Source organism: Salmo salar, chromosome 13 (assembly GCF_965601325.2).
Source record: "Salmo salar chromosome 13, fSalSal1, whole genome shotgun sequence".
Lineage (NCBI taxonomy): Eukaryota > Metazoa > Chordata > Actinopteri > Salmoniformes > Salmonidae > Salmo > Salmo salar.
In genome coordinates, this window is record NC_138303.1 from 16,742,705 (window position 1) to 16,769,237 (window position 26,533).

Genomic DNA, 26,533 nt, shown 5'->3' on the forward strand with positions numbered 1-26,533 from the left:
TTGTGGTAAGGACAGGAGTATGTGGAGCTACAGCAAGAGGGAGAATGTGGGAGGAGGGACACATTTTGATAGACATTGGAAAGGGAGGAGAAATAGGAGACAAAAATAAGAGACGTAAGAACAGGGTGAACTTTCTGGCTGGGGTGTCTTTGGGATTGGGCGCAATTAGGTGGTTGACTCATCAAAAACAAATACAAATGGAGGCAAGGAAACAAGAGAGGATAGGAGGAAAGTAGACAGTGAGGGGAGGGAGGATTGAGAGGAGGGCGGGAGGGAGGATTGAGAGGAGGGCGGGAGGGAGGGTTGAGAAGAGGGAGATGAGGTGAGAGGAAAGATTGGGAAGACTAGAGTTGTGGTTTACTGCATGTTCTTGTCAGACAGTCAAATTTAGGTTTGTTGTCTCCTGTCTCTCCAATGTTTACTCTGGTAAGTCACCTCAGGACAAGCATCTGTCTGTTTGAGTGTTTACTGTAAAAAGAACAACACCTCTGTCTGCTCCCAAATGGACCTTTTGGACTGGAGGTCTGGATGGCCTGAGATTGTCCCCCTCTCTGACGTTATAGGACTAGTTGTTAATGCACGCACACAACCACACGCACACACACACACACACACACAAACATATGCACACATACACAAAAAACACAAAAATGCACTCATGCACACTCACTCACACACTAAATATGGGCATGTAGTGGCTGGGTTGGTTTTTGACCTGGGACTCCTCTCGAATATCATATAGGCTTTATTTTCACATTTGATATTTCTGTAAATTCACACCTTCTAACCCTGCATAGCTGTTGTCTGTGATATACAGTGTGGGATGAATATACACACATTGTAAGGATGCTTGTGTGTGTTGCTGAGGTTGTAACAGATGACGTCTGAGCAAGTGCCTGGCAATGACATATACACATAGCTAATATATATACAGTGTGTGTGTGTGTGTGTGTGTGTGTGTGTGTGTGTGTGTGTGCGTGCGTGTGTGTGTGTGTGTGTGTGTGTGTGTGTGTGTGGTGTGTGTATTTACTATGCAAACAGAGAATGGCAGTCAGCAAGTTTCACTCTGCAGTGTGAGGTTAGTCAACAGAAGTGGCACCTGCTTGGTTCAGTCAGTGTGTGTGTGTGTGTGCTGTATATATGCTGAGATTGTATAATGTGTGTGTTTGAGGGAGATGGAGTTTGTTAGCAATTGTATGTGTGTTACAGCCTTGACAAGGCAATTTTTCATTTTTAAAATGGTCTTACCTCTCTTCGTAGATACTGTAGATGCCAATGGAAGGAGGCCAGACAGGGGTGACTCCAACCAGAGCAGATACTGTCCTCTTTCTCTTATGGAGGCACAGATCCAGGATCAGTTTACTCGAAGAACGCAAAACTGACACAGGAGGTTGGTGGCACCTTAATTGGGGAGAATGGGCTCGTGGTAATGACTGGAATGGAATTAGTGGAATGGTAAAAAATACATCAAACACATGGTTTCCATGTGGTTAATGCCATTCCATTTGCTCCGTTCTGGACATTATTATGAGCCGTTCTCCCCTCAGCAGCCTCCTGTAAATACTGACCATAGATCGGAGTCTGAGGGCAGCTTCATCCTTACTCCCTATGTCGACCAGGAACACCCCACCAAACCAATTTGTCTATGACAGACAAAACAGCATGACAGACCACTGTCTCCTGCAAACACAAATTATGTCATCATCACCATTGTGTGTAAGATCATTTCTGACTATTTCCCTCCCTATTTCTCTTTCTAGTTGCCCCCCTTCCTGTCTCTCCCTCTCCCCACCTATTTCTCTCTCTCTCTCCACACCTCTCTCTCGCTCTCTCTCAATCTTCCACCTCTCTCACTCTCTCTCCCCACCCCTCTCTATCTATCTCCCCGCCTCGCTCTCTCCACCCAGGTGTTTGTTAGTTTAAGGCAATGAGGACAGGACTAGAGAGGGCAGGAGTGGGCAGGAGAGGACAGAAGAGGAAAGGAGAGGAGGGCAGAGGGCAGGAGAGGAGGGGTGATCTGTGTTTTCTGGAGAGATGAACGAAGGCCTTTGTTTAGAATGTGAGAACATACTTTTTCCCCCCTCTCTCTCTCACTCTCCCCACCTCTCTCTCTCTCCTCCCTGTGCCCTCCTCCTTCTCTATCCCCTCTTTTCTCACTCTCTATCCATTCTCACCTCTCACTTTTAGTTCTGCTGGTACAGTATCCTCTGGGGAGAGTGCTTAAAGAGTCGGGAGTCTCTTGGGAGTTCTGTCGTCCACGTCTCCTCTTCTGCTTCGCATCTTTATTCTTTGCCTGATTTTTGCTTCTGCGGGTGCTGCTATACTCAGGAAGATCTTTGTTACTTCTCTTTACTTCAAGACTGGACTGGAGGTGGTTTCAGAAACACAGCCCAGGTCTCAAAGTTTTTCCTTGTCGATAGTAATTTTTTTCTTGGACTATCCCAGTTAGTTTGTCTTAAACTATCCCAGTTAGTTTGTCTTGGACTAGTACAGTCTCCAATCCTGGGTTTTAGATTTGACCAGCCGTGGGCTCAGATCCAGAGACCTGACATGGCGATGCTGAGATTTTGGGTTCTGTGTCTGTGTGTGAGTGTTCTCAGTGTAGGCGTTCTAACTCTGATCCCCCAAAAACACGAGATAGAAAATGAGGTACAACACAACGTGGAACATGTGCATGGAACATGGACCATGGAACATGAAGCGAGGGAACCCGATAGAATCTATGCAGACACTCTAGCAACCCACCAACCTGCCACATACAGTCCTATAATGGACACACATGCCACAGTCCCAACTCTGACGGACATACCTCTTACAGAAACAACTGTGATAGGTACAGCTATTACGGAGTCAGATGTACCTGTGGTCGCCACATGTCTTTCATCAGGTGAGTCATTCTCTGTATGCCTCTTCTATGCATTCTCTGAGTGCTCTCTATAGTTGACATAGCTGTCCGTAAAAAGCCCCTTGCAATCCACCAAAACAGTGAGGATTTTAAGAGTCTAAATCCTTGAAATGTTCTTTATAAAATATATTTTAACCTTAATCTCTAATCCTAAAATCTAAGTGTCTCTCTCAGCCCTACCCCTCACCTCATTACCGAATGATGAAGAAGGCAGGGATCAGGGAAAAGGCAGGGAGGACGAGAATCCAAGAATTGAAGAGGAGGAGGAGAAGGGGAGAGTGGCGGATGAGCAGATGAGAAAGGACAGAGAGATGGAGGCGAGCAGAGGGAGGAGAGGAGTGACGGGAAGGAGACATGCAGCAACTGTAGAGGCCACTGCATACAGAGTGGTAGGTATACAGACCTCTTCAATTCACCTTTATTGACGCACCGTTTTTTGCATTGGATGCCTCTTAATCCACCGCATCCGCCGATGTAACATTTCCACATCTGCGATGAAAGGTGGCAGAGCTAGAGCGGTGTTTGTGAGACCATGAGACATCCCGAAAATCAGTCTTCTCACGAATACGTCTGTAGCGTCCGAACGGTTTGACCTACAAACTATTCTGACCACTCCATGGAAAGGAGACCCCCACAAGTGTCAGGGGACTCATCTGAAGTCGGTACAGTTGATGTGACAACTTCTGTTTGTAGCATCCAAACCATTTAGTCTACACTATGGTAAGGGGAGATTCTCACGAATATGGTGGTGTTCTCCGTTTTGCTCTATGACCTCCACACGTGTCACAGGACTTGTCTGAAGGTAACAGGTACTGGTTAAACATTTTTATGGAAGTATGAAGGTAGTTTTGTGCCAACCCCCCCCAAAAAATTTGGGGATACCTAAAGGGGTCCTAAAATTCAAAATCAAATACCTAAAGGATTCATAGTATGACCATCTTAAAACAATTCCATGTGTCAGCTTAGAACCTTTTAAGAATTATTCATCCTTTTCTATTGGTTCTTCCTTTTCCCTCCCCTCATGCAGGCAGGTCTGGGGCGCCCCCTACCTGGCTGGAAGAAGCGAGGCACAAATGGGGGAGCTGAACAGGAAGGTGTTCTCAGGACCACCCTAAAGGAACTACACAGTGATAAGGACAGACTGATGGACACAGAGAAGGCAGAGGAAGAGGAAGATGAGGAGGAAGAAGAAGACGATGAAGATGAAGATGATTCTGAAGAGGAGGAAGAGGAGGAGGTACGGGATCGTAATGAACAGGATCCATTCATCAGGCAAAGCATGATGATGACAATAATGATGATTATGATTATGATCATTTTTATTTGTATTACTAGGAGGAAGAGGAAGAGGAGGAGGAAGAAGAGGGGACAGAGTCTCCCACCAATCAGACAGTAGCAAGGACCAGCTTCACAGAGTCTCTCCCAGGGACGTGTCAAACGTCTAACGGCCAAATCAGCTGCAGGGGTGTTGGCATGAATCACCTCCCAATCATCACCGACCTTGGGGTCACGACCCTGGACCTGGCAGGTGAGGAGGTGGGCGGGAGTAATATGAAATGAGTGTTGTAAAAGGTAATATGTACTGTATAAAATCATGTATTGTGTATCTATGACATGTGAGGTGCAGTGTGTATATTAGTGAGTATATTAGTGTGTATATATTAGTGTATATCAGTGAGTATATTAGTAAATATATTAGTATACAGTGTATATTAGTGAGTATATTAGTATGTCCAGTTGAAGTCAGAAGTTTACATACACTTAATTTGGAGTCATTAAAACTAGTTTTTCAACCATTCCACACATTTCTTGTTAACAAACTATAGTTTTGGCAAGTCGGTTAGGACATCTACTTTGTGCATGACACAAGTAATATTTCCAACAATTGTTTACAGACAGATTTTTTTTTAATTTTTTTTTTATTTCACCTTTATTTAACCAGGTAGGCTAGTTGAGAACAAGTTCTCAATTACAACTGCGACCTGGCCAAGATAAAGAATTCAGTGTGACACAAACAACACAGAGTAACAGATGGGATAAACAAACGTACAGTCAATAACACAATAGAAAAATCTATATACAGTGTATGTAAATGTAGTAAGATTAGGGAGGTAAGGCAATAAATAAGCCATAGTGGCGAAATAATTACAATTTAGCAATTAGCAACAGTGATAGGTGTGCAAGTAGAGATACTGGGGTGCAAAGGAGCAAAAAAATAACTAACATGGGAATGAGGTAGTTGGGTAGGCTATTTACAGATGGGCTGTGTACAGGTGCAATGATCGGTAAGCTGCTCTGACAGCTGATGCTTAAAGTTCGTGAGGGAGATAAGACTCCAGCTTCAGTGATTTTTGCAATTCGTTCCAGTCATTGGCAGCAGAGAACTGGAAGGAAAGGCGGCCAAAGGAGGAGTTGGCTATGGGGATGACCAGTGAAATTATCTGCTGGAGCGCGTGCTACGGGTGGGTGCTGCGATGGTGACCAGTGAGCTGAGATAAGGCGGGGCTTTACCTAGCAAAGACTTATAGATGACCTGGAGCCAGTGGGTTTGGCGACGAATATGAAGCGAAGACCAGCCAACAAGAGCATACGGGTCGCTGTGGTGGGTAGTATATGGGGCTTTGGTGACAAAACGGATGGAACTGTGATAGACTGCATCCAATTTGCTGAGTAGAGTGTTACATTTACATTTTACATTTAAGTCATTTAGCAGACGCTCTTATCCAGAGCGACTTACAAATTGGTGCATTCACCTTATAATATCCAGTGGAACAACCACTTTACAATAGTGCATCTAAATCTTTTAAGGGGGGGTTAGAAGGATTACTTTATCCTATCCCAGGTATTCCTTAAAGAGGTGGGGTTTCAGGTGTCTCCGGAAGGTGGTGATTGACTCCGCTGTCCTGGCGTCGTGAGGGAGCTTGTTCCACCATTGGGGTGCCAGATGGTGGAGGCTATTTTGTAAGGATCGGTAGGATAGTCAGTTTTATTAGGGTATATTTGGCAGCATGAGTGAAGAATGCTTTGTTGTGAAATAGTAAGCCAATTCTAGATTTAAGTTTGGATTGGAGATGCTTAATGTGAGTCTGGAAGGAAAGTTTACAGTTGTCGTGTCTTTGGCATCATTAAACTGAAGACTTATTTTGATCAAATAAATTCTCCGTAATTATTATTACGCGATTAAACTAACTTAATCATGTAAATAACTAGGAAGTCGGGGCACCAAGGAAAATATTCAGATTACAAAGCTATAATTTTCCTAATATAACTTTCAGATATTTTAATATCTGATCAATTAGTCTTCTAATTAATGAATTATTCTTTACCTCACGTTAGTCTCATTCCAAACTGAATCATCCATACATCAATTGTCTTAAATCATTTATTTACTAACTAAATAATCACAGAAATGCATAAACAAACAAACAGTAGATATAGTTACAAGGAAATGATAGCGGAGTTTCCCTAGTGGGATAAACTGGTATTGCTGCTTGGTGGACAAAAGGGAAGTGGGGGTCGACTGAGAAAGGCGGGAATTATGCAAATGAGTCACTACACACTTGATAATTATATTAATAGAAATGCTAATTCTTTGCACATGAACGCTCACTCATTTGGGAATAACTGCAATCAATATGTATTTACGCTCAGTGTGTCGTCACGTCTTTCTGTTGGAGAGTTCGTCTGATCGTCTCTCATGGTTAGAATGGATACTTCAGAGTCTCATTTCAGAAATGTTCTTGTAGAATAGATGTTTCGGCGGTTGTCGGTCTTCGCGTTCAATGGTACAGAATTCCTAGCTGCAGACTAGTAATTAGCATCAAAGATTTGTTCTTATTCTGTCGGTATCGATAGTCTCAGAGTTTAACCACGTGGTATGGTTAAGAATTCAGCAATCTACTAAAACCTTAGCCCTCTCAGTTATCGAGGTAAGCTGGTCTGAAGATGATTCTCCAGGTGGGGGTTATATTCGGAAGAGCAGAAAAGGCTGTCCCATGATGCCAGATCAATGTCTGTGCTCATGGGGCGGACCAATGACTTAGTTAACTTTAAAGGGAATTGGGTTCCCTTTCATTAAACAGTTTATAGTCACATTACATAATTTCACAAATAGTTTCATCTTTACTCATTCATTTTATACAACAATTAGATGCAAGCCTCATAACTGAGAGTCTTGTATAAACAGAGTTATGGTAATGTGGCTGTATTGTCTCTCATGAGTTTCACAAATATTAAACGAAATGGACCGGTCGTAGCTGGCTTCTTCCCCGACCGTGTACACCTTCTCCAAAACATGTACATTGTTCAGTTCTCAAGTTCTATGTTGGAGAAGAGGTTCCTTTGTTCTCCTGTGAAACCTTCTCTCTTTCTATACTGTCTGACCATGAGGAAGAGAGTCTCCTCCAGGAATTTACGACCTGAGATAACAGCAGCCTGGGTGTAGGCGAGAGAGAGAGGGGGAAGGCACGCTATACCCAAAGAGGGCCACGCCATGACACAGTCTAACCAGACACCAAGGTATATGTAGTTGTCCACATATTCTAAGTCAGAACCATCCAGAGTAGTGATGCTAGACGGGCGGGTGGGTGCGGGCAGCGATTGGTTGAAGAGTATGCATTTAGTTTTACTTGCATTTAAGAGCAGTTGGAGGCCACGGAAGGAGTGTGTATTTCACTTATAACTCACTCTATCACAATTCCAGTGGGTGTAAGGGTTGCGGAACTGGTGGCAGTGAAGTCAGACACAGGAGAGCAGAAATAGGTAAGGAGAGGAGGAGAGAACAAGGAGAGGAAAAGACTTCGGTGGAAGTCGTGACAGTACCCCCCCCCCCCCCCCCCCCGACGTGCGGCTCCAGGGACGACCTGGAGGGCGAGGTGCAGGGCGATCCGGACGGAGACGGTGGAACTCCCGCAGCATTGAAGGGTCCAACACGTCCTCCACCGGAACCCAGCATTTCTCCTCCGGACCGTACCCCTCCCAGTCCATGAGGTACTGAAGGCCCCTCGGCCGACGTCTCGAATCCAGTATGGATCGAACGGAGTACGCCGGGGCCCCCTCGATGTCCAGAGGGGGCGGAGGAACCTCCCGCACCTCAGACTCCTGGAGTGGGCCAGCCACCAATGGCCTGAGGAGAGACACATGGAACAAGGGGTTAATACGGTAATCGGGGGGAAGTTGTAACCTGTAACTCACCTCGTTCAGTCTCCTCAGGACTTTAAACGGCCCCACAAACCGCGGACCCAGCTTTCAGCAGGGCAGGCGGAGGGGCAGGTTTTGGGTCGAGAGCCAGACCCGGTCCTCCGGTGCGAACACCGGGGCCTCACTGCGATGACGGTCTGCACTGGCTTTCTGGCTTAGCACGGCACGCTGAAGGTAAACATGGGCAGCGTCCCATGTTTCCTTCGCGCGCCGGAACCAGTCATCCACCGCAGGAGCCTCGGTCTGACTCTGATGCCAAGGAGCCAGAACCGGCTGATACCCCAGTACGCACTGGAAGGGGGAGAGGTTAGTGGAGGAGTGGCGAAGCGAGTTCTGGGCCATCTCTGCCCAGGGCACAAACGCTGCCCACTCCCCCGGACGGTCCTGGTAATAAGACCTCAGAAACCTAACCACGTCCTGGTTTACTCTCTCCATCTGCCCGTTACTCTTGGGGTGAAAACCTGAGGTAAGGCGGATCGAGACCCCCAGATGTTCCATGAACGCTCTCCAGACCCTCGAAGTGAACTGGGGACCCCGATCAGACACTATCTCCTCAGGCACCCCGAGTGCCGGAAGACATGTGTAAACAAGGCCTCCGCAGTCTGTAGGGCCGTAGGGAGACCGGCAGCGGGAGGAGACAGCAGGACTTAGAGAAACGATCCACAACGACCAGGATCGTGGTGTTTCCCTGTGATGGGTGGAGATCGGTCAGGAAATCGATCGACAGATGTGACCATGGCCGCTGTGGAACGGGTAAGGGGTGTAGCTTACCTCTGGGCAGGTGCCTAGGAGCCTTACACCGGGTGCACACCGAACAGGAGGCCAAAAGTGGGCCACCAGTACTTCCCACTCAGACAGTGCACCGTCCGACCGATGCCTGGATGACCAGAGGAGGGTGATGTGTGGGCCCAATAGATCAGCCGGTCACGGACAGCAGACAGAATGTACAGATGCCCAGCGGGACACTGGAGGGGAGCAGGCTCTGCACGCAACACCTGCTCAATGTCCGCGTCCAGCTCGCACACTACCGGTGCCACCAGGCAGGAGGGTGAAAACAAAACGATGAAAAACATGGCCACCTTGCCTGGTGAGGGTTCAGTCTCCTCACCGCCCGGATGTACTCCAGATTGCGGTGGTCAGGAGAAAAGGGTGTTTAGCCCCCTCAAGCCAATGTCTCCACGCCTTCAAAGCCTTGACGACAGCCAACAGCTCCCGGTTCCCCACGTCATAGTTTCGCTCCGCCGGGCTGAGCTTTCTCAAGAAGAAGGCACAGGGGCGGAGCTTCGGTGGCGTACCGGAGCGCTGAGAGAGCACGGCTCCTATCCCAGCCTCGGACGCGTCCACCTCCACTATGAATGCCAAAGAGGGATCCGGATGGGCCAGCACGGGAGCCGAGGTAAACCAAGGTGACCAAAGGCCCTGTCTGCCTCAGCCGACCGTGGCGATAAGAGGTAGCGGGTAACTGTACCTCATAGTTATCTGATTAATGCCTCGATAGTCAATACACGGGCACAGACCTCCCTCCTTCTTCTTCACAAAAAAGTAACTCGAGGAGGCGGGGGATGTGGAGGACCGAATGTACCCCTGACGCAGGGATTCGGAGACATATGTTTCCATAGCCACCATCTCCGCCTGTGACAGAGGATACATTTTTTTAAAAACATTTTTGTCATTTAGCAGACGCTCTTATCCAGAGCGACTTACAGTAGTGAAGGCATACATTTCATTTCATTTCATGCATTTTTTTGTACTGGCCCCTCCGTGGAAATCAAACCCACAACCCTGGCGTTGCACACACCATGCTGGGGTTGCAAACACCATGCTCTACCAACTGAGCCACAGGGAAGGCTGACTCCTGGGAAGTGCAGCTTCTACCAGGAGATTTATCGCACAATCCCCTCATCGATGGGGTGGTAATTGAGTCGCCTTCTTTTTGGAGAAGGGGAGAGCTAAATCGCCATATTCGGGGGGAATGCGCACGGTGGAGACCTGGTCTGGACTTTCCACCGTAGAAGCACCTACGGAAACCCCTAAAACACCTCCCCGAGCATTCTCGCAACCACCCCGTGAGAGCCCTCCGTTGCCATGAAACAGTGGGGTCATGACAAGCTAACCAGGGTAGGCCTAGCACCACGGGAAACGCAGGAGAGTCAATGAGAAAGAGACTGATTCTCTCCGTGTGACCCCCCTGCGTCACCATGCCCAGAGGAGCGGTGGCCTCCCTAATCAACCCTGACCCTAAGGGTCGACTATCTAAGGTGTAAACTGGGTAGGGCATAGCCACAGGAACGATGGGGATCCCTAAACTATGGGCAAATGATCTGTCAATAAAATTCCCAGCCGCGCCCGAATCAACGAACACCTTATGCTGGGAATGCGGGCAAAACTCAGGAAAAGTGACAAACAAAAACATGTGTGCAACAGAGGGCTCTGGGTGAGAATGGTGCCTTCTCACCTGGGGTGACGCCAGAGTGCCCTGCCTGCTGCTTCGACCCCTAGAGGAACCAACCCGGCACCAACTGGCAGTGTGACCTCTTGCGGCCACAGATGGTGCACGAGACGGAACCTCCTCCGGTCTCCCTGAGCGCAGCACCTCCCAACTCCATGGGCATCAGAGCGGTGGTGTTGGGGGATGGAACCAACAGACCCCAATCTGGACGTCCGCGGGTAGCCAGCAGGTTATCCAGCCGAATGGACAGGTCCACCAGCTGGTTGAAGGTGAGGGTGGTGTCCCTGCAGGCCAACTCTCGACGGACGTCCTCGCGCAAACTGCAGTGATAGTGATCAATCAGGGCCCTGTCGTTCCATCCCGCTCCGGAGGCCAGGGTCCGAAAGTCCAAAGCAAACTCCTGTACACTCCTCGTCCCCTGCCGTAGGTGGAAAAGACGTTCTCCCGCCGCTCTGCCCTCAGGCGGGTGGTCAAAGACCGCCCGGAAACGACGGGTGAACTCCTCAAAGTGGTCCAGCACCGCATCTCCTTCCACCCACACGGCGTTGGCCCACTCCAGGGCTTTCCCCGAGAGGCAGGAGATGAGGGCGGACACCCTCTCACGGCCCGAAGGAGCCGGGTGGAAGGTTGCCAGGTATAACTCCAACTGCAGCTGCAGGTATAACTGCCAGGTATAACTCCAACTGCAGTTCCAGTGGCGAATCCCATTGGAACTGGGTGCAGGGGGAGTGAGTAGTGGAGACCCCTGTTGTGCTGGGAGAGGCGCTGGAGGAACTCCCTGTCTCTCCCAGTGGTCCATGGTTTGGACAACGCGGTCCATGGCGGCGCCGAGATGGTGGATCATCGCCTCTTGCTCCAGGACGCGCTCCTCGACCCCTATACCAGGGGCACCTGCTCCTGCTGACTCCATATGGGTGGTGTGGAATTCTATAAGGGTTGCGGAACTGGTGGCAGTGAAGTCAGACGCAGGAGAGCAGAAATAAGTAATAGCCGGAGCAGTTTAATTTCAAAACCAACGGCAATAAAAAAATGAACCTACATGGGTACAAAACCCGACACGCACCAGTAACATCGTGCACCAGCACTTACAAACAAACAATTCCACACAAGGACATGGGGGGGAACAGAAGGTTAAATACACAACACAAATCATTTTAGAACATTTTTGACATGCGTTTTTCTGGATTTTTTGGGTTGTTATTCTGTCTCTCACTGTTCAAATAAACCTACCATTAAAATTATAGACTGATCATTTCTTTGTCAGTGGGCAAACGTACAAAATCAGCAGGGGATCAAATACTTTTTTCTCTCACTGTACTTCCAAAGTTGTGGCAAAATGGCTTAAGGACAACAAAGTCAAGATATGGGAGTGGCTATCACAAAGCCCTGACCTCAATCCTATATAAAACTTGTGGGCAGAACTGAAAAAGTGTGTGCGAGCAAGGAGGACTACAAACCTGACTCAGTTACACCAGCTCTGTCAGGAGCAATGGGCCAAATTCACCCATTTTATTGTGGGAAGGTTGTGTAATGCTACCCAAAAAGTTTGACCCAAGTTAAACAATTTAAAGGCAATGCTACCAAATACTATTTGAGTGTATGTAAACTTCTGACCCACTGGGAATGTGATGAAAGAAATAAAACCTGAAATAAATCATTCACTCTACTATTTTTAAAAGGTAAAGCGCCGCCTTATCTCAGCTCACTGGTCACGATAACAACACTCACCAATAGTACGCGCTCCAGCAGGTATATCTCACTGGTCATCCCCAAAGCCAACACCTCTTTGGCCGCCTTTCCTTCCAGTTCTCTGCTGCCAATGATTGGAACGAATTATAAAATAAATAAAAAAATATTGCTGAAGCTGGAGACTTATATTTCCCTCACTAACTTTAAACATCAGCTATCCGAGAAGCTAACCGATCGCTGCAGCTGTACATAGCCCATCTGTAAATAGCCCATCCAATCTACTTACCTCATCCCCACATTGTTTTATTTACTTTTCTGCTCTTTTGCACACCAGTATTTCTACTTGCACATCATCATCTGCACATCTATCACTGCAGTGTTAATTTGCTAAATTGTAATTACTTCCTACTATGGCCTATTTATTGCCTTACCTCCTCACGCCATTTGCACACACTGTATGTAGACTTTCTTTTTTTTCTATTGTGTTATTGACTGTACGCTTGTTTATTCCATGTGTAACTCTGTGTTGTTGTTTGTGTCGCACTGCTTTGCTTTATCTTGGCCAAGTCGCAGTTGTAAATGAGAACTTGTTCTCAACTGGCCTACCTGGTTAAATAAAGGTGATATAAAAAATTAAATAAATAAATAATTCTGACATTTCACATTCTTAAAATAAAGTGGTGATCCTAACTGACCTAAGACAGGGAATTTTTGCTAGGATTAAATGTGAGGAATTGTGAAAAAATGAGTTTGGCTAAGGTGTATTTAAACTTCCGACTTCAACTGTATATTAGTGTATATATTAGTGAGTATATTAATGTATATGTCAGTGTGTATATTAGTGTGCATATTGGTGTATATGTCACTGTGTATATGTCAGTGTGTATATTAGTGTATATATTAGTGTGTATATTACTGTATATGTCAGTGTATATATTAGAGTGTATATGTCAGTGTGTATATTAGTGTATATATTAGTGAGTATATTATTGTAAATGTTAGTGTGATTTTACCTCTATATGTGTGTCTGACAGAGAACAACATCAGTCTTATTGCCTCGCGGGGTTTCTCTGGTCTTCCCAACCTGGAGAGTATAGATCTGAGCAAAAACCGACTGGATGACGACTCACTCAGCCACCACCTCTTCTCTGTAAGTCTCACCAGGTTTCCACCCCTACCATGTTGTTTGAAAGACCTGCTGGAGAGTAAGGGTTGGGGGTTTGAGATCTCTAGATGCATCTGCTAAATGACCAGGGCAGTCCTGCATGAGTCAGCACATTCCTATAATAGTAGCTGGTGACTGGCTGACAGTAACTGAGTCAGTATACTCTATAATAGCAGCTGGTATCTGGCTGACAGTAACTCAGTCAGTATACTCTATAATAGCAGCGGATAACTGGCTGACAGTAACTGAGTCAGTATACTCTATAATAGCAGCTGATAACTGGCTGACAGTAACTGAGTCAGTATACTCCATAATAGCAGCTGATAACTGGCTGACAGTAACTGAGTCAGTATACTCTATAATAGCAGCTGGTAACTGGCTGACAGTAGCTGAGTCAGTATACTCTATAATAGCAGCTGGTAACTGGCTGACAGTAACTGAGTCAGTATACTCTATAATAGCAGCTGATAACTGGCTGACAGTAGCTGAGTCAGTATACTCTATAATAGCAGCTGTTAACTGGTTGACAGTAACTGAGTCAGTATACTCTATAATAGCAGCTGGTATCTGGCTGACAGTAACTGAGTCAGTATACTCTATAATAGCAGCTGGTAACTGGCTGACAGACTACAGCAGGAGCACACTCTGGTGTATTGGCTCCTCTTACAGCTTTTCACAATCTCTTACACACTTAAAACTGGTACTTGAGGCACTCTCAGTGAAACCATTAACTCATGTACGTTATCTTCATACCAAGTCTGCAAAACTGTCTGTAAAACACACTTATCGCAAAACACTAAAACACAGTTATTTACATTAGACACATCATTCAAAACTAACAGGTCTTGTGTTTCGTTTGGAAAACACTGCCATTCAAAATGTCACACTCATTTACCGATTACCTACACCCAGTGCTCACATGTGAAAACACTTATAGCTCATTTCTTCACTAAGAAATCAGAGCTTGAGCACTATAAATAGGCTTCAGGTTAGGTTCTTGGTTTGGACAACAATGGAGGCCAATATTGGAGAGTTAGAGGAGTGAGGGTAAGAGGGGGACGAGAACGAGGACAACGACAAGGACGAGGAGGAGGACAACGAGGAGGTGGAGGAAGAGGAGGGGGACACGGAGGAGGACAACGAGGAGGTGGAGGAAGAGGAGGAGGACAAGGAGGAGGACACGGAGGAGGAGGACACGGAGGAGGACAATGAGGAGGTGGAGGAAGAGGAGGAGGACACGGAGGAGGACAACGAGGAGGAGGACACGGAGGACGACAACGAGGAGGCGGAGGAAGAGGAGGAGGACACGGAGGAGGACAACGAGGAGGAGGACACGGAGGACGACAACGAGGAGGCGGAGGAAGAGGAGGAAGACAAGGATGAGGAGGGGGAAGAGGACGAGGAGTGGGACAAGGAAGAGGAGGAAGGAAAACAATCACAGATGAGATCCGGGCCACTTTGGTTGATCATGTGGTCAACCATGGTTTGAGTTTCAGGGAGGCTGGGCAGAGGGTCCAGCCTAACTTGAGCTACTACACTGCAGCTAGTATCATCCGGACATTTTGAAATGAGAACAGGCAAGTAAACCTACCCTCTATACCATGTTACTGTACTTGCAGCACTTGCAGCACATGCACTACAGTAACATTTCATTTCATACCGAAATAAATCTTGCACCCTAACCATTCACATCATGTTTTTGCAGAATTGCTAGACGATCCTTCAATGGAGGAAGAAACCGGCTGTTCAGAGCAGGAACAACACATAGTGAATATGGTCATTTCACACACATTATCACTGACACCACATTATCACTGACAACACATTATCACTGACAACACATTATCACTGACAACACAACATTCAGTAACATAAATAGGGTTAGTTTATCCTCAATGGGCCGTCTCCTGAAACGCCATCAGTCATATGAAGCAGCTCTACAGAGTACCATTTGAGAGAAATTCTGACAGAGTGAAACAACTGCGCTATGAATACGTACAAGTAAGCTATACTATCCTGTCATTGGTGCTGTATTCCAGTGTATTGTGCTGCATATTGACTGCTCTATGTCTATTCATACTGTCATACAATAATGTTTTGTCTTGTCTGTTTCAGAGAGTTATGGAACTAGATACTGCTGCAGAGCATCATGATTTAGTCTACATTGATGAGGTCGGCTTTAACGTAGCCAAAACAAGATGCAGGGGAAGAAACCTCAAACTGCAGGGGAAGAAACACTGCGCCATCGCCAATGTCCCTGGACAGCGTCGCGGCAACATCACAATGTGTGCAGCCATTAGTCAGAACAGTGTCCTTGATCATCTTGCCACTCTTGGTCCTGACAATACTGCCCACATTATCACCTTCCTTGACACCCTGCATAATATCCTCATTCCCAATGACCAGAGGAATGGGCCAGAGTAGTCCAGATTTGTTGTCATCTGGGACAACGTAAGTTTCCACCGGGCTGCTCAGGTCCGCAATTGGTTAATTGACCATCCACAAGCTTTGACGCTCAACCTGCCACCATATTCTCCATTTCTAAACCCAATAGAAGAGTTATTTTTAGCGTGGCGTTGGAAGGTATGTGATCGGCAACCTCACCAACGCATACCCCTTCTCCAGGCGATGGAGGAGGCCTGTGGTGACAGATGAGGGGACATGCCAGGGCTGGATATGCCACTCCAGACTCTACTTCCCCCGCTGTTTAGCCAGAGAGATCACTTGTGATGTTGAGGTGCTGTGGCCAGACCCAAATAGGAGACAGGATGCACCTATTTGTTTATCTTCTACTGTATTTGTTTTGTCTGTTACTGTTCATCCCGAAATATGGATGAAAATACAATGTTTTGAGAAAGAAAATATTTCCCCCCCCCCCCCCCCACCTTGCATGTCTGTTTATAGCGTAAATATATACTGAATATGCATACATACTGTATATATTTGTGCACATACATGTACGTGTAAGTGATATGACAAACTGTTGTGGACTCCACTGCACACTGAACATGCAAAAGACAAGAGTAATGTTTTACATTTGTCACATCCGTGTGTAGTTGGCATGTATAAGTGCTAATCATTTGGTTTGTGTGTAGAGTTTTGATGCAAAAACACCATTTTGGTAAGTGTTTGGTTTTGCAAGAGATGTGTGATGTTTTGCAGGTGTGTGTGTTTTGGGGTTGTGTGTAGAGTCTAGAGAAAAGGAGCCATAGTTTCAGAAATTGCGTAAGCAATTGTCAAAAACTGTAAGAGATCAGCTAAGTGTGTGTGTGTGTGTGTGTGTGTGTACACATGTTGAAGTGAAATATAGTACATGACTACAGCCAATGGGATTGAGATGAAGAGATTATTTTAAGAATGAATGATTTCATGATATCCGTTCATCCAGTAATGACAGAGGCGGGAGGAACAGGGCAGAGTTACTGGGAGAGTGACACAGCTCACTGCTTTCACTGGGTACAGATCAACCAGACCAGACCAATACATGCGCTAAATAAAGATCAGGGTCAAGCTAGATTTCCAGAAAATGACCATTTTTAACAGTAATCGAAACCGTTTTTTCTCCTCTTCTTTTTCTGTACTCCCTGGTAGAATCTGACCCGGCTGAGGAGGCTTAACCTAGATGATAACCAGCTGACACGGATCCCACTGCTGCCACCGTCACTGGAGGAGCTCAAGATGAATGACAACAAGATCACCAGACTCACCCCCTACAGCTTCAAAGGTGTGTGTTTGAGAGAGGTCGAAGGTTGATTTAATCCCCCATATATAACACACACACACACTTCTTTGTGACAGTCATAAGTATCACTTTGTGTATGTGTGTATGTCTGTGTGCGTGTGTTTGTGTGTGTATGTCTGTGTGTGTGTTTGTTTGTGTTTATCTGTCTTTGTGTGTGTGTGTGTGTGTGTGTGTGTGTGTGTGTGTGTGTGTGTGTGTGTGTGTGTGTGTGTGTGTGTGTGTTTGTTTTTGTGTGCGTCCCCCAGGTCTGTTCCATCTGTTGTCTCTGGAGCTAGAGGAGAACCTTTTCCATGACGGCAACATGTCCCCTTTGACCTTCAAGCCGCTGAGGAGGGTCCAGTACCTGCGCTTGGACACGAACAGGTTCCGCTCCCTCCCCCTCGGCCTGCCCCGCTCCCTACAGGTCAGTCTCCTCATCACCATCCAGAACATTCTTACAATACATTCTTGTGTGTTTCTATATTATGTGTGTCTAAATATCTGTGTGTGTGTGTGTGTGTGTGTGTGTGTGTGTGTGCGTAGGAGCTGAGGATGCGTGATAACCAGTTACAGGAGGTACCAGAGGGGGTTCTGAGTGAATTGGCCAAACTGAGAGTTTTAGACCTTAGTCACAACCTGCTGCATGAGGGCAGCATCTCAAACCGGGCCTGGGTCAAACTAACGTGAGTTCAATTAAGAAATTCATTAAGAAAAGAATCAATCAATCCATTCACCCACCTATCCAAAAATGAATTAATGCCAGATCATATGACATGAAAAGCATAATACCGGCTTTATTTCAGAATTTTAAAAGTTATATATCTTAAACTTGATTGCTGACATGCAAAACACTTTGGGACTATATCAACAATTGATTAATGAAACAAACACCATTTGTTATAGAATGGCTTGTAGTACCTACATCACCCCCCGGAGGGTGTACTGTGCTTGAGAATCAGCACCTCAGATTTTCCTGATTCGTTCTGTTTGATGTAAAATCATTACTCTCCTGCTTGTGCTGATGTACACACACACGTGTGTGTGTGTGTGTATGTGTGTGAATTCCTGCTGTTTAGTCAGATAAGCATGTATACAGTACACAGGGTTCAAACCTGTCATTATTATCTTGACAGCCACACACACACACACACACACACACACACACACACACACACACACACACACACACACACACACACACACACACACACACACACACACACACACACACACACACACACACACACACACACACACACACACACACACACACACACACACACACACACACACACACGTGAGTCCGATAGACTGTGACAACTGACCCTGTGTACTCAGGAGAACAAATATGTGATGAAGGGAAGGAGGAAGGAAAGGGTGTTTTGTGTGTGTGTGTGTGTGTGTGTGTGTGTGTCTTGTTTAAATATAGTGAATTCCAGTGGGTTTATCCCTTGCTCCGTGGGATCCTTGCGAACCACAGCAAGAGCTTCGGGACAAAAAATATACACAGAGAGGAGAGAGAGAAAGAAAGGGTGTGTGAGAGTGGTGTTGAGGAAAAGAAGGTAGAAAGGAAAAAGGCAGCAAGAAAATGGATGAGAAGAGAACAGAAGGGAGGAGGATGAAGAGAGCAGAAGGGAGGAGGATGAAGAAAGGCAGAGAGAAACTGTGTGTTTGCATAAGTGTTGCCAAAGTACCCGTAATGTAAAACAGATAAACCTATCAGGCACTTCCTGGATGCCTATTGACTGTCTGTAGCGTGAGGGCGCATGGGTTAATAAGGTCAGGGGTTAATTGGGTAGGGCACCTACTGTAGGTAGGGGTTAGTAGGGATCAGAGGTTAGATACATGGTTAGAGTTCTGGCCATCTGACAGGTTTATGAATGTAAATGAAGGCCAGGCCCGACTAATACAACTCGCATTAGTGTGGCAAGCAGGGCTCTGTTGAGAGAGGGAGAGACTTGTGTGTCTGGCGATAATTAGTGCACAATATCCTAAGGAAGACGACTTTTCTCACACCTTGTAATGTAATCCATACTGACAGAATGCTTGGAGACTGATTTTCCCACTTTGCTCCACAATGTTTTCATTGAGTGGAGTCAGTATTTCACCCAAGTCTGGGGGTCAGAGGTGAGGGTTGTGTATATGAGTTTGTGCCAGGGTTGGGGTCAATTCCATTTAAATTCAGAAAGTAAACCAAATTCCAATTCCAAATGTTTCTTATTGAAAATAATTGGAATTGGAATTTCCGTGTACTTCCTGAATTGAATTGAAATGGAATTGACCCCAACCCTGATTTGCTCCTGAGACTGCCTGGGCTTTAGGTCGTTCTGTTCTCCCACATAAACTGAGCTTTGTGTCTGTCAGGGGATGTGTTTGTGTGTGTATGTGCATGTGCATGTGTGCCATTGTGTGTGTGTTTGTGTGTTTGTGTGCGTGCGTGTATGTGTGTAAAATATTACTTTTCTTGGCAATCTTTTTCTAATTTCCCCTCCTGAGCTTAGTGGATAAAGAAGAGTATTTCTGTATTAAAGCTTCTCTTTCATTCACCACAGTTCTTTCACCTCTGTCTGGGTCTCAGTCTGTCTTTTGTTTCACTCTTCCTCTCTCTTTCTCTTCTCTCTTCCTTTCTGTCTCTCTGTCTCTCTCCATGTCTCTGTTTCTCTCCATGTCTCTGTTTCTCTCCATGTCTCTGTCCCTCTCCATGTCTCTGTCCCTCTCCATGTCTCTGTCCCTCTCCATGTCTCTGTCTCTCTCCATGTCTCTGTCTCTCTCCATGTCTCTGTCCCTCTCCATGTCTCTGTCCCTCTCCATGTCTCTGTCTCTCTCCATGTCTCTGTTTCTCTCCATGTCTCTGTCCCTCTCCATGTCTCTGTCCCTCTCCATGTCTCTGTCCCTCTCCATGTCTCTGTCCCTCTCCATGTATCTGTCCCTCTCCATGTCTCTGTCCCTCTCCATGTCTCTGTCCCTCTCCATGTATCTGTCTCTCTCCATGTCTCTGTCCCTCTCCATGTCTCTGTCCCTCTCCATGTATCTGTCTCTCTCCATGTCTCTGTCTCTCTCCATGTCTCTGTCTTGCTCTAAGTCTCGCTCTACATCTCTCCCAATTTAATTCAATTCAAGGAAGCAACTGTTAACATTGCCAAAGCAAATGCAGTTGATAATAAACAAAAGTGAGATAAAAAATCTAAATTAACAGCAAACATTACACTCACAGAAGTTCCAAAAGAGTAAAGACATTACAAGTCTCATGTTGTGCAAATACAGTGTTGTAACGATGTGCGAATAGTTAAAGTACAAAATGGAAAATAAATTAACATAAATATGGGTTGTATTTACAATGGTGTTTGTTCTTCACTGGTTTCCCTTTTATTGTGGCAACAGGTCACAAATCTTGCTGCTGTGATGGCACACTGTGGTATTTTCATTTTTTTTGTGGATCTGTGTATTCTGAGGGAAATATGTGTCTCTAATATGGTCATACATTTGGCAGGAGGTTACGAAGTGCAACTCAGTTTCCACCTCATTTTGTGGGCAGTGTGCACATAGCCTGTCTTCTTTTGAGAGCCAGGTCTGCCTACGGCGGCCTTTCTCAATAGCAAAGCTATGCTCACTGAGTCTGTACATAGTCAAAGTTTTCCTTAAGTTTGGGTCAGTCACAGTGGTCAGGTATTCTGCCTCTGTGTACTCTCTGTTTAGGGCCAAATAGCATTCTAGTTTGCTCTGTTTTTTTGTATTTTTTCCCCAATGTGTCCAATGTAATTTTTTTTTGTGTATCTTTTTGTTTTCTCATGATTTGGTTGGGTCTAATTGTGTTGCTGTCCTGGGGCTCTGTGGGGTCTGTATGTGTTTGTGAACAGAGCCCCAGGACCAGCTTGCTTAGGGGACACTTCTCCAGGTTCATGTCTCTGTAGGTGATGGCTTTGTTATGGAAGGTTTGGGAATCGCTTCCTTTTAGGTGGTTGTAGAATTTAACGGCTTTTTTCTGGATTTTGGTAATTAGCCCGTATCGGCGTAATTCTGCTCTGCATCCATTATTTGTTGTTTTACATTGTACAGAGAGGATATTTTTACAGATTTCTGCATGCAGAGTCTCAATTTGGTGTTTGTCCCATTTTGTGAATTCCTGGTTGGTGAGCAGACCCCAGACCTCACAACCATAAAGGGCAATGGGTTCTATATCTGATTCAAGTATTTTTTGCCATATCCTAATTGGTATGTCGAATTTGATGTTCCTTTTGATGGCATAGAAGGCCCTTTTTGCCTTGTCTCTCATCTCATTCACAGCTTTGTGGAAGTTACCTGTGGCGCTGATGTTTAGACTGAGGTATGTATAGTTTTTTGTGTGCTCTAGTGCAACGGTGTCTAGATGGAATTTGTATTTCTGGTCCTGGCGACTGCGCCTTTTTTGCAACACATTATTTTTGACTTTCTTTCTCTCTCTATTTCTCTTTCCCTCTTTCTTTCTCTTTCCCGTTCTCGCTCTCTCTCTTTCTTTTTCTCTCTCTTCCTTTCATCTGTATCTGTCTTTCACTCTCTCTCTCCCTCTGTTTCTCTCTCTGTGTCTCTCCTAACACCTCCATTATAACTACCATCCACTACCATTATTTATTTGTGTTTTCTCTGTGTGTATGTGACACACAGCTCCTAAGTTTGCCTGTGTGCATATACAGTAGGTGTGTAATGTAACCGGGCCCCTGCAGTAACGTACTATTATCCAGGCATAAATCCTGTTGCTGTGAAATTAGCCATTCCTCCTCTAGGGCACAACTCCCTCTGCTCACTTTCATCTTAACGCATGTGCACACACACAAACACACAGACTTTAATATTTCTCTCTCCTTTGGAACCTGTCAGTCTAAATCACCAACCATCTAAATAACCCTGCAATCTCTAATGTTTAACGTTCTATGATGTACTATTGTATCTTGTGTTTTATGTGTAATGTAAGTGCCTTAATGTGTTTGGACCCCAGGAAGATTGGCAGCAGCTCATGGGAATCCCTAATACATACAAATAAATACAATATATCCTCACCACCTACCCCCTTAAATACCTCCATAAACTACAGTTACAGACGTTACTGAGGCTATAGAAGCTCTTAGCAGTTATCATAGCCGTAGGCTGAGCCAGGTTGGACGAAGAGTCTGGTTCCAATAATAAGAGTGCTGATCAGAGGAATCCATCCACTCGTGTGTGTGTGTGTGTGTGTGTGTGTGTGTGTGTGTGTGTGTGTGTGTGTGTGTGTGTGTGTGTGTGTGTGTGTGTGTGTGTGTGTGTGTGTGTGTGTATATGTTACATATTGTACACCTACTAAAAGGTGAGCCATGGTTATCCCCGAAGGCTTGCTGTCTTCACATAACATAACTCATTCTGTGAGAGTGTGTGTTTTGGCCACTGTGTTTTACATTGTGTACAGTATGTTTGTTTGTGTGATTGTGTGTTTATGTAAGTTATTATCAAGTTTTGCGATGACAACACATTTGCTTGGATGTTTTTGATTAGTAATGGCTATCTGGTTTCAGCGTTTAATTGAATAGGGATGTGATAATCCCTGGCACATCCTGATGATGCTTCCTGTTTTTAATGAAATCCTTCTCATCACAGTTAGTGGCTAGATACTGTGGTTATCCTGGTTAGTGTGGCTATCCTGGCTAGCCTGGTTAGTGTGGTTATCCTGGCTAGCCTGGTTATCTTGGTTAGTGTTGTTTGTGTGCAATGTTCCCTCTTGTCCTGACTAACCTGGCTAACCTGGTTAGTGTGGTTAGTGTCGCTAATGTGGTTATCCTGGCTAGCTTGGTTAGTGTGGTTAGTGTTGCTGGCCTGGTTAGTGTGGTTATCCTGGTTAGTGTGGTTATCCTGGTTAGTATGGTTATCCTGGTTAATGTTGCTGGCCTGGTTAGTGTGGTTATCCTGGTTAGTGTGGTTAGTGTTGCTGGCCTGGTTAGTGTGGTTATCCTGGTTAGTGTGGTTAGTGTTGCTGGCCTGGTTAGTGTGGTTATCCTGGTTAGTGTTGCTGGCCTGGTTAGTGTGGTTAGTGTTGCTGGCCTGGTTAGTAAGGTTATCCTGGTTAGTGTGGTTATCCTGGTTAGTATGGTTATCCTGGTTAATGTTGCTGGCCTGGTTAGTGTGGTTATCCTGGTTAGTGTGGTTAGTGTTGCTGGCCTGGTTAGTGTGGTTATCCTGGTTAGTGTGGTTAGTGTTGCTGGCCTGGTTAGTGTGGTTATCCTGGTTAGTGTTGCTGGCCTGGTTAGTGTGGTTAGTGTTGCTGGCCTGGTTAGTAAGGTTATCCTGGTTAGTGTGGTTAGTGTTGCTGGCCTGGTTAGTATGGTTATCCTGGTTAGTGTGGTTAATGTTGCTGGCCTGGTTAGTAAGGTTATCCTGGTTAGTGTGGTTATCCTGGTTAGTGTGGTTAGTGTTGCTGGCCTGGTTAGTGTGGTTATCCTGGTTAGTGTTGCTGGCCTGGTTAGTATGGTTATCCTGGTTAGTATTATTATCCTGGTTAGTGTGGTTAGTGTTGCTGGTCTGGTTAGTAAGGTTATCCTGGTTAGTATGGTTATCCTGGTTAGTGTTGCTGGCCTGGTTAGTAAGGTTATCCTGATTAGTATTATTATCCTGGTTAGTGTGGTTAGTGTTGCTGGCCTGGTTAGTAAGGTTATGCTGGTTAGTATGGTTATCCTGGTTAGTGTGGTTAGTGTTGCTGGCCTGGTTAGTAAGGTTATCCTGGTTAGTGTGGTTATCCTGGTTAGTATTATTATCCTGCTTAGTGTGGTTAGTGTTGCTGGCCTGGTTAGTAAGGTTATGCTGGTTAGTATGGTTATCCTGGTTAGTGTTGCTGGCCTGGTTAGTAAGGTTATCCTGGTTAGTGTGGTTATCCTGGTTAGTGTTGCTGGCCTGGTTAGTAAGGTTATCCTGGTTAGTATGGTTATCCTGGTTAGTGTGGTTAGTGTTGCTGGCCTGGTTAGTATGGTTATCCTGGTTAGTCTGGTTAGTGTGCATTGTTCCCCCTACGCTACGCGCGTGCTTGTGCGTGCAGTAGCCCCGAGACTGCAGCGCGGCTCCCCCAGGACAGCAGCAGAAGAAATATCACCCCATGGAGAGAAAGACGAGCTTGAACTTCACTCAACTTTTTCGAGATTTCCCTGTTAGTTAACGCCATCAACGTTTCCCTTTACTGTGGCAATTGTGATCGAATCAACGCAATATTAGTCACTTTTAATGCAACATACCGAAACCAAACGAACTATGCAAGACTTAGTATGCAAAACGAATTATGCAAGACATTTTTTTTGTAGACAGAACACATCGGAGTAGACTTCTATTGCATTGACACAGCATGACTCAGCCATACTTTACCCAGACCGGTGCATCATAACCAGTCAGAGCTGCAGTAGACCTACACTACCATTCAAAAGTTTGGGGTCCCTTAGAAATGTCTTTGTTTTTGAAAGAAAAGCAATAAAAAAATTGTCCATTAAAACAACATAAAATGTATCAGAAATACAGTGTAGACATTGTTAATGTTGTAAATCGCTATTGTAGCTGGAAACGGCAGATTTTTGGGGGGAATATCTACATAGCCATACAGAGGCCCATTATCAGCAACCATCACTCCTGTGTTCCAATGGCACATTGTGTTAGCTAATCCAAGTTTATAATTTTAAAATGCTAATTGATCATTAGAAAACCCTTTTGAAATTATGTTAGCACAGCTGAAAATGGTTGTTCTGATTAAAGAAGCAATACAACTGGCCTTCTTTAGACAAGTTGAATATCTGGAGCATCAGCATTACCAAATAGGGGTATCTTCTGTATACCACCCCTACCTTGTCACAAAACAACTGATTGGCTCAAACGCATTACGAAGGAAAGAAATTCCACAAATTAACTTTTAACAAAGCACACCTGTTAATTGAAATGCATTCCAGTTGACTACCTCATAAAGCTGGTTGAGAGAATTGCAAGAATGTACAAAACTTTCATCAAGGCAAAGAGTGGCTACTTTGAAGAATCTCAAATATATATTGATTTGTTCAACAATTTTGGTTACTACATGATTCCATATGTGTTATTTCATAGTTTTGATGTCTTCGCTATTATTGTAGAAAGTAGTAAAAATAAAGAAAACCCTGGAATGAGAAGGTGTGTCCAAACTTTTGACTGGTACTGTGTGGATCTGTGCCATTTACTTTGAACTGGACTGTGTTTACAGCATGAGCGGTCGTGAGTAGATATGCTTGTTTTGAGATCAAAGCGAGAGCTGCATGTAGCTACGTGTGCACATTTTGTTCATATCCTTTAATAGTTAGTGAGTTAGTAGCCCAGTTATAGATCATTTGTAGTCAGCAATGGAGAAATTATTGCTTCCTACAAGAGCACACAATGTGTACATTTCTAGACATCTGAAAAGAAAGTCAGGAGCTTTTTTTGTCTTAAAAGGGGCAGTGTTGTATTTTGAGACAGGCTTGAATAAGCTAAGTAGCCAATAGGCAGAAGGTAGCATGATTTGTCTGATTCTCTGTAATAATGGTATGGAATAATAATGCATTTTATTTTGTAAAGTAGTTTCTTGCATCATGTTTTGTTTATTCTAAGGTCTTCGAAAGCCAAGTTAACAAACCGATTACCGACCATTTCGAATCCCACCGTACCTTCTCCGCTATGCAATCTGGTTTCAGAGCTGGTCATGGGTGCACCTCAGCCACGCTCAAGGTCCTAAACGACATCATAACTGCCATCGATAAGAGACATTACTGTGCAGCCGTATTCATCGACCTGGCTAAGGCTTTCGACTCTGTCAATCACCACATTCTTATTGGCAGACTCGACAGCCTTGGTTTCTCAAATGATTGCCTCGCCTGGTTTACCAACTACTTCTCTGATAGAGTTCAGTTTGTCAAATAGGAGGGCCTGTTGTCCGGACCTCTGGCAGTCTCTATGGGTGTGCCACAGGGTTCAATTCTCGGGCCGACTCTCTTCTCTGTATACATCAATGATGTTGCTCTTGCTTCTGGTGATTCTCTGATCCACCTCTACGCAGACGACACCATTCTGTATACTTCTGGCCCCTCTTTGGACACTGTGTTAACTAACCTCCAGACGAGCTTCAATGCCATACAACTCTCCTTCCGTGGCCTCCAACTGCTCTTAAAACGCAAGTAAAACTAAATGCATGCTATCCAAATCGATCACTGCCCGCACCTGCTCGCCTGTCCAGCATCACTACTCTGGACGGCTCTGACTTAGAATACGTGAACAACTACAAATACCTGGGTGTCTGGTTAGACTGTAAACTCTCCTTCTAGACTCACATTAAGCATCTCCAATCCAAAATTAAATCTAGAATTGGCTTCCTATATCGCAACAAAGCATCCTTCACTCATGCTGCCAAACATACCCTCGTAAAAC

General features: G+C 45.3%; 1 protein-coding gene across 3 annotated transcripts in view; it reads left to right on the forward strand.

The window, feature by feature from the left end:
• The first annotated feature begins 2,151 nt into the window (after nt 1-2,151).
• Nucleotides 2,152-26,533, forward strand: part of si:dkey-32e6.6 (extracellular matrix protein 2) — a 35,174-nt gene continuing 10,792 nt past the window's right edge. The window contains exons 1-8 of one of the 3 annotated variants that reach the window (XM_014134599.3): nt 2,152-2,887; nt 3,068-3,294; nt 3,933-4,142; nt 4,241-4,433; nt 13,340-13,392; nt 16,999-17,131; nt 17,395-17,552; nt 17,672-17,811. In XM_014134599.3, the coding sequence (XP_013990074.3) occupies nt 2,551-2,887; nt 3,068-3,294; nt 3,933-4,142; nt 4,241-4,433; nt 13,340-13,392; nt 16,999-17,131; nt 17,395-17,552; nt 17,672-17,811 (1,451 nt within the window). In that variant the 5' untranslated portion in view covers nt 2,152-2,550. Of the gene's footprint in view, nt 2,888-3,067; nt 3,295-3,932; nt 4,143-4,240; nt 4,434-13,276; nt 13,393-16,998; nt 17,132-17,394; nt 17,553-17,671; nt 17,812-26,533 lie in introns of all 3 variants that reach the window. The other 2 variants (XM_014134597.3, XM_014134598.3) reach the window with 2 other exon arrangements.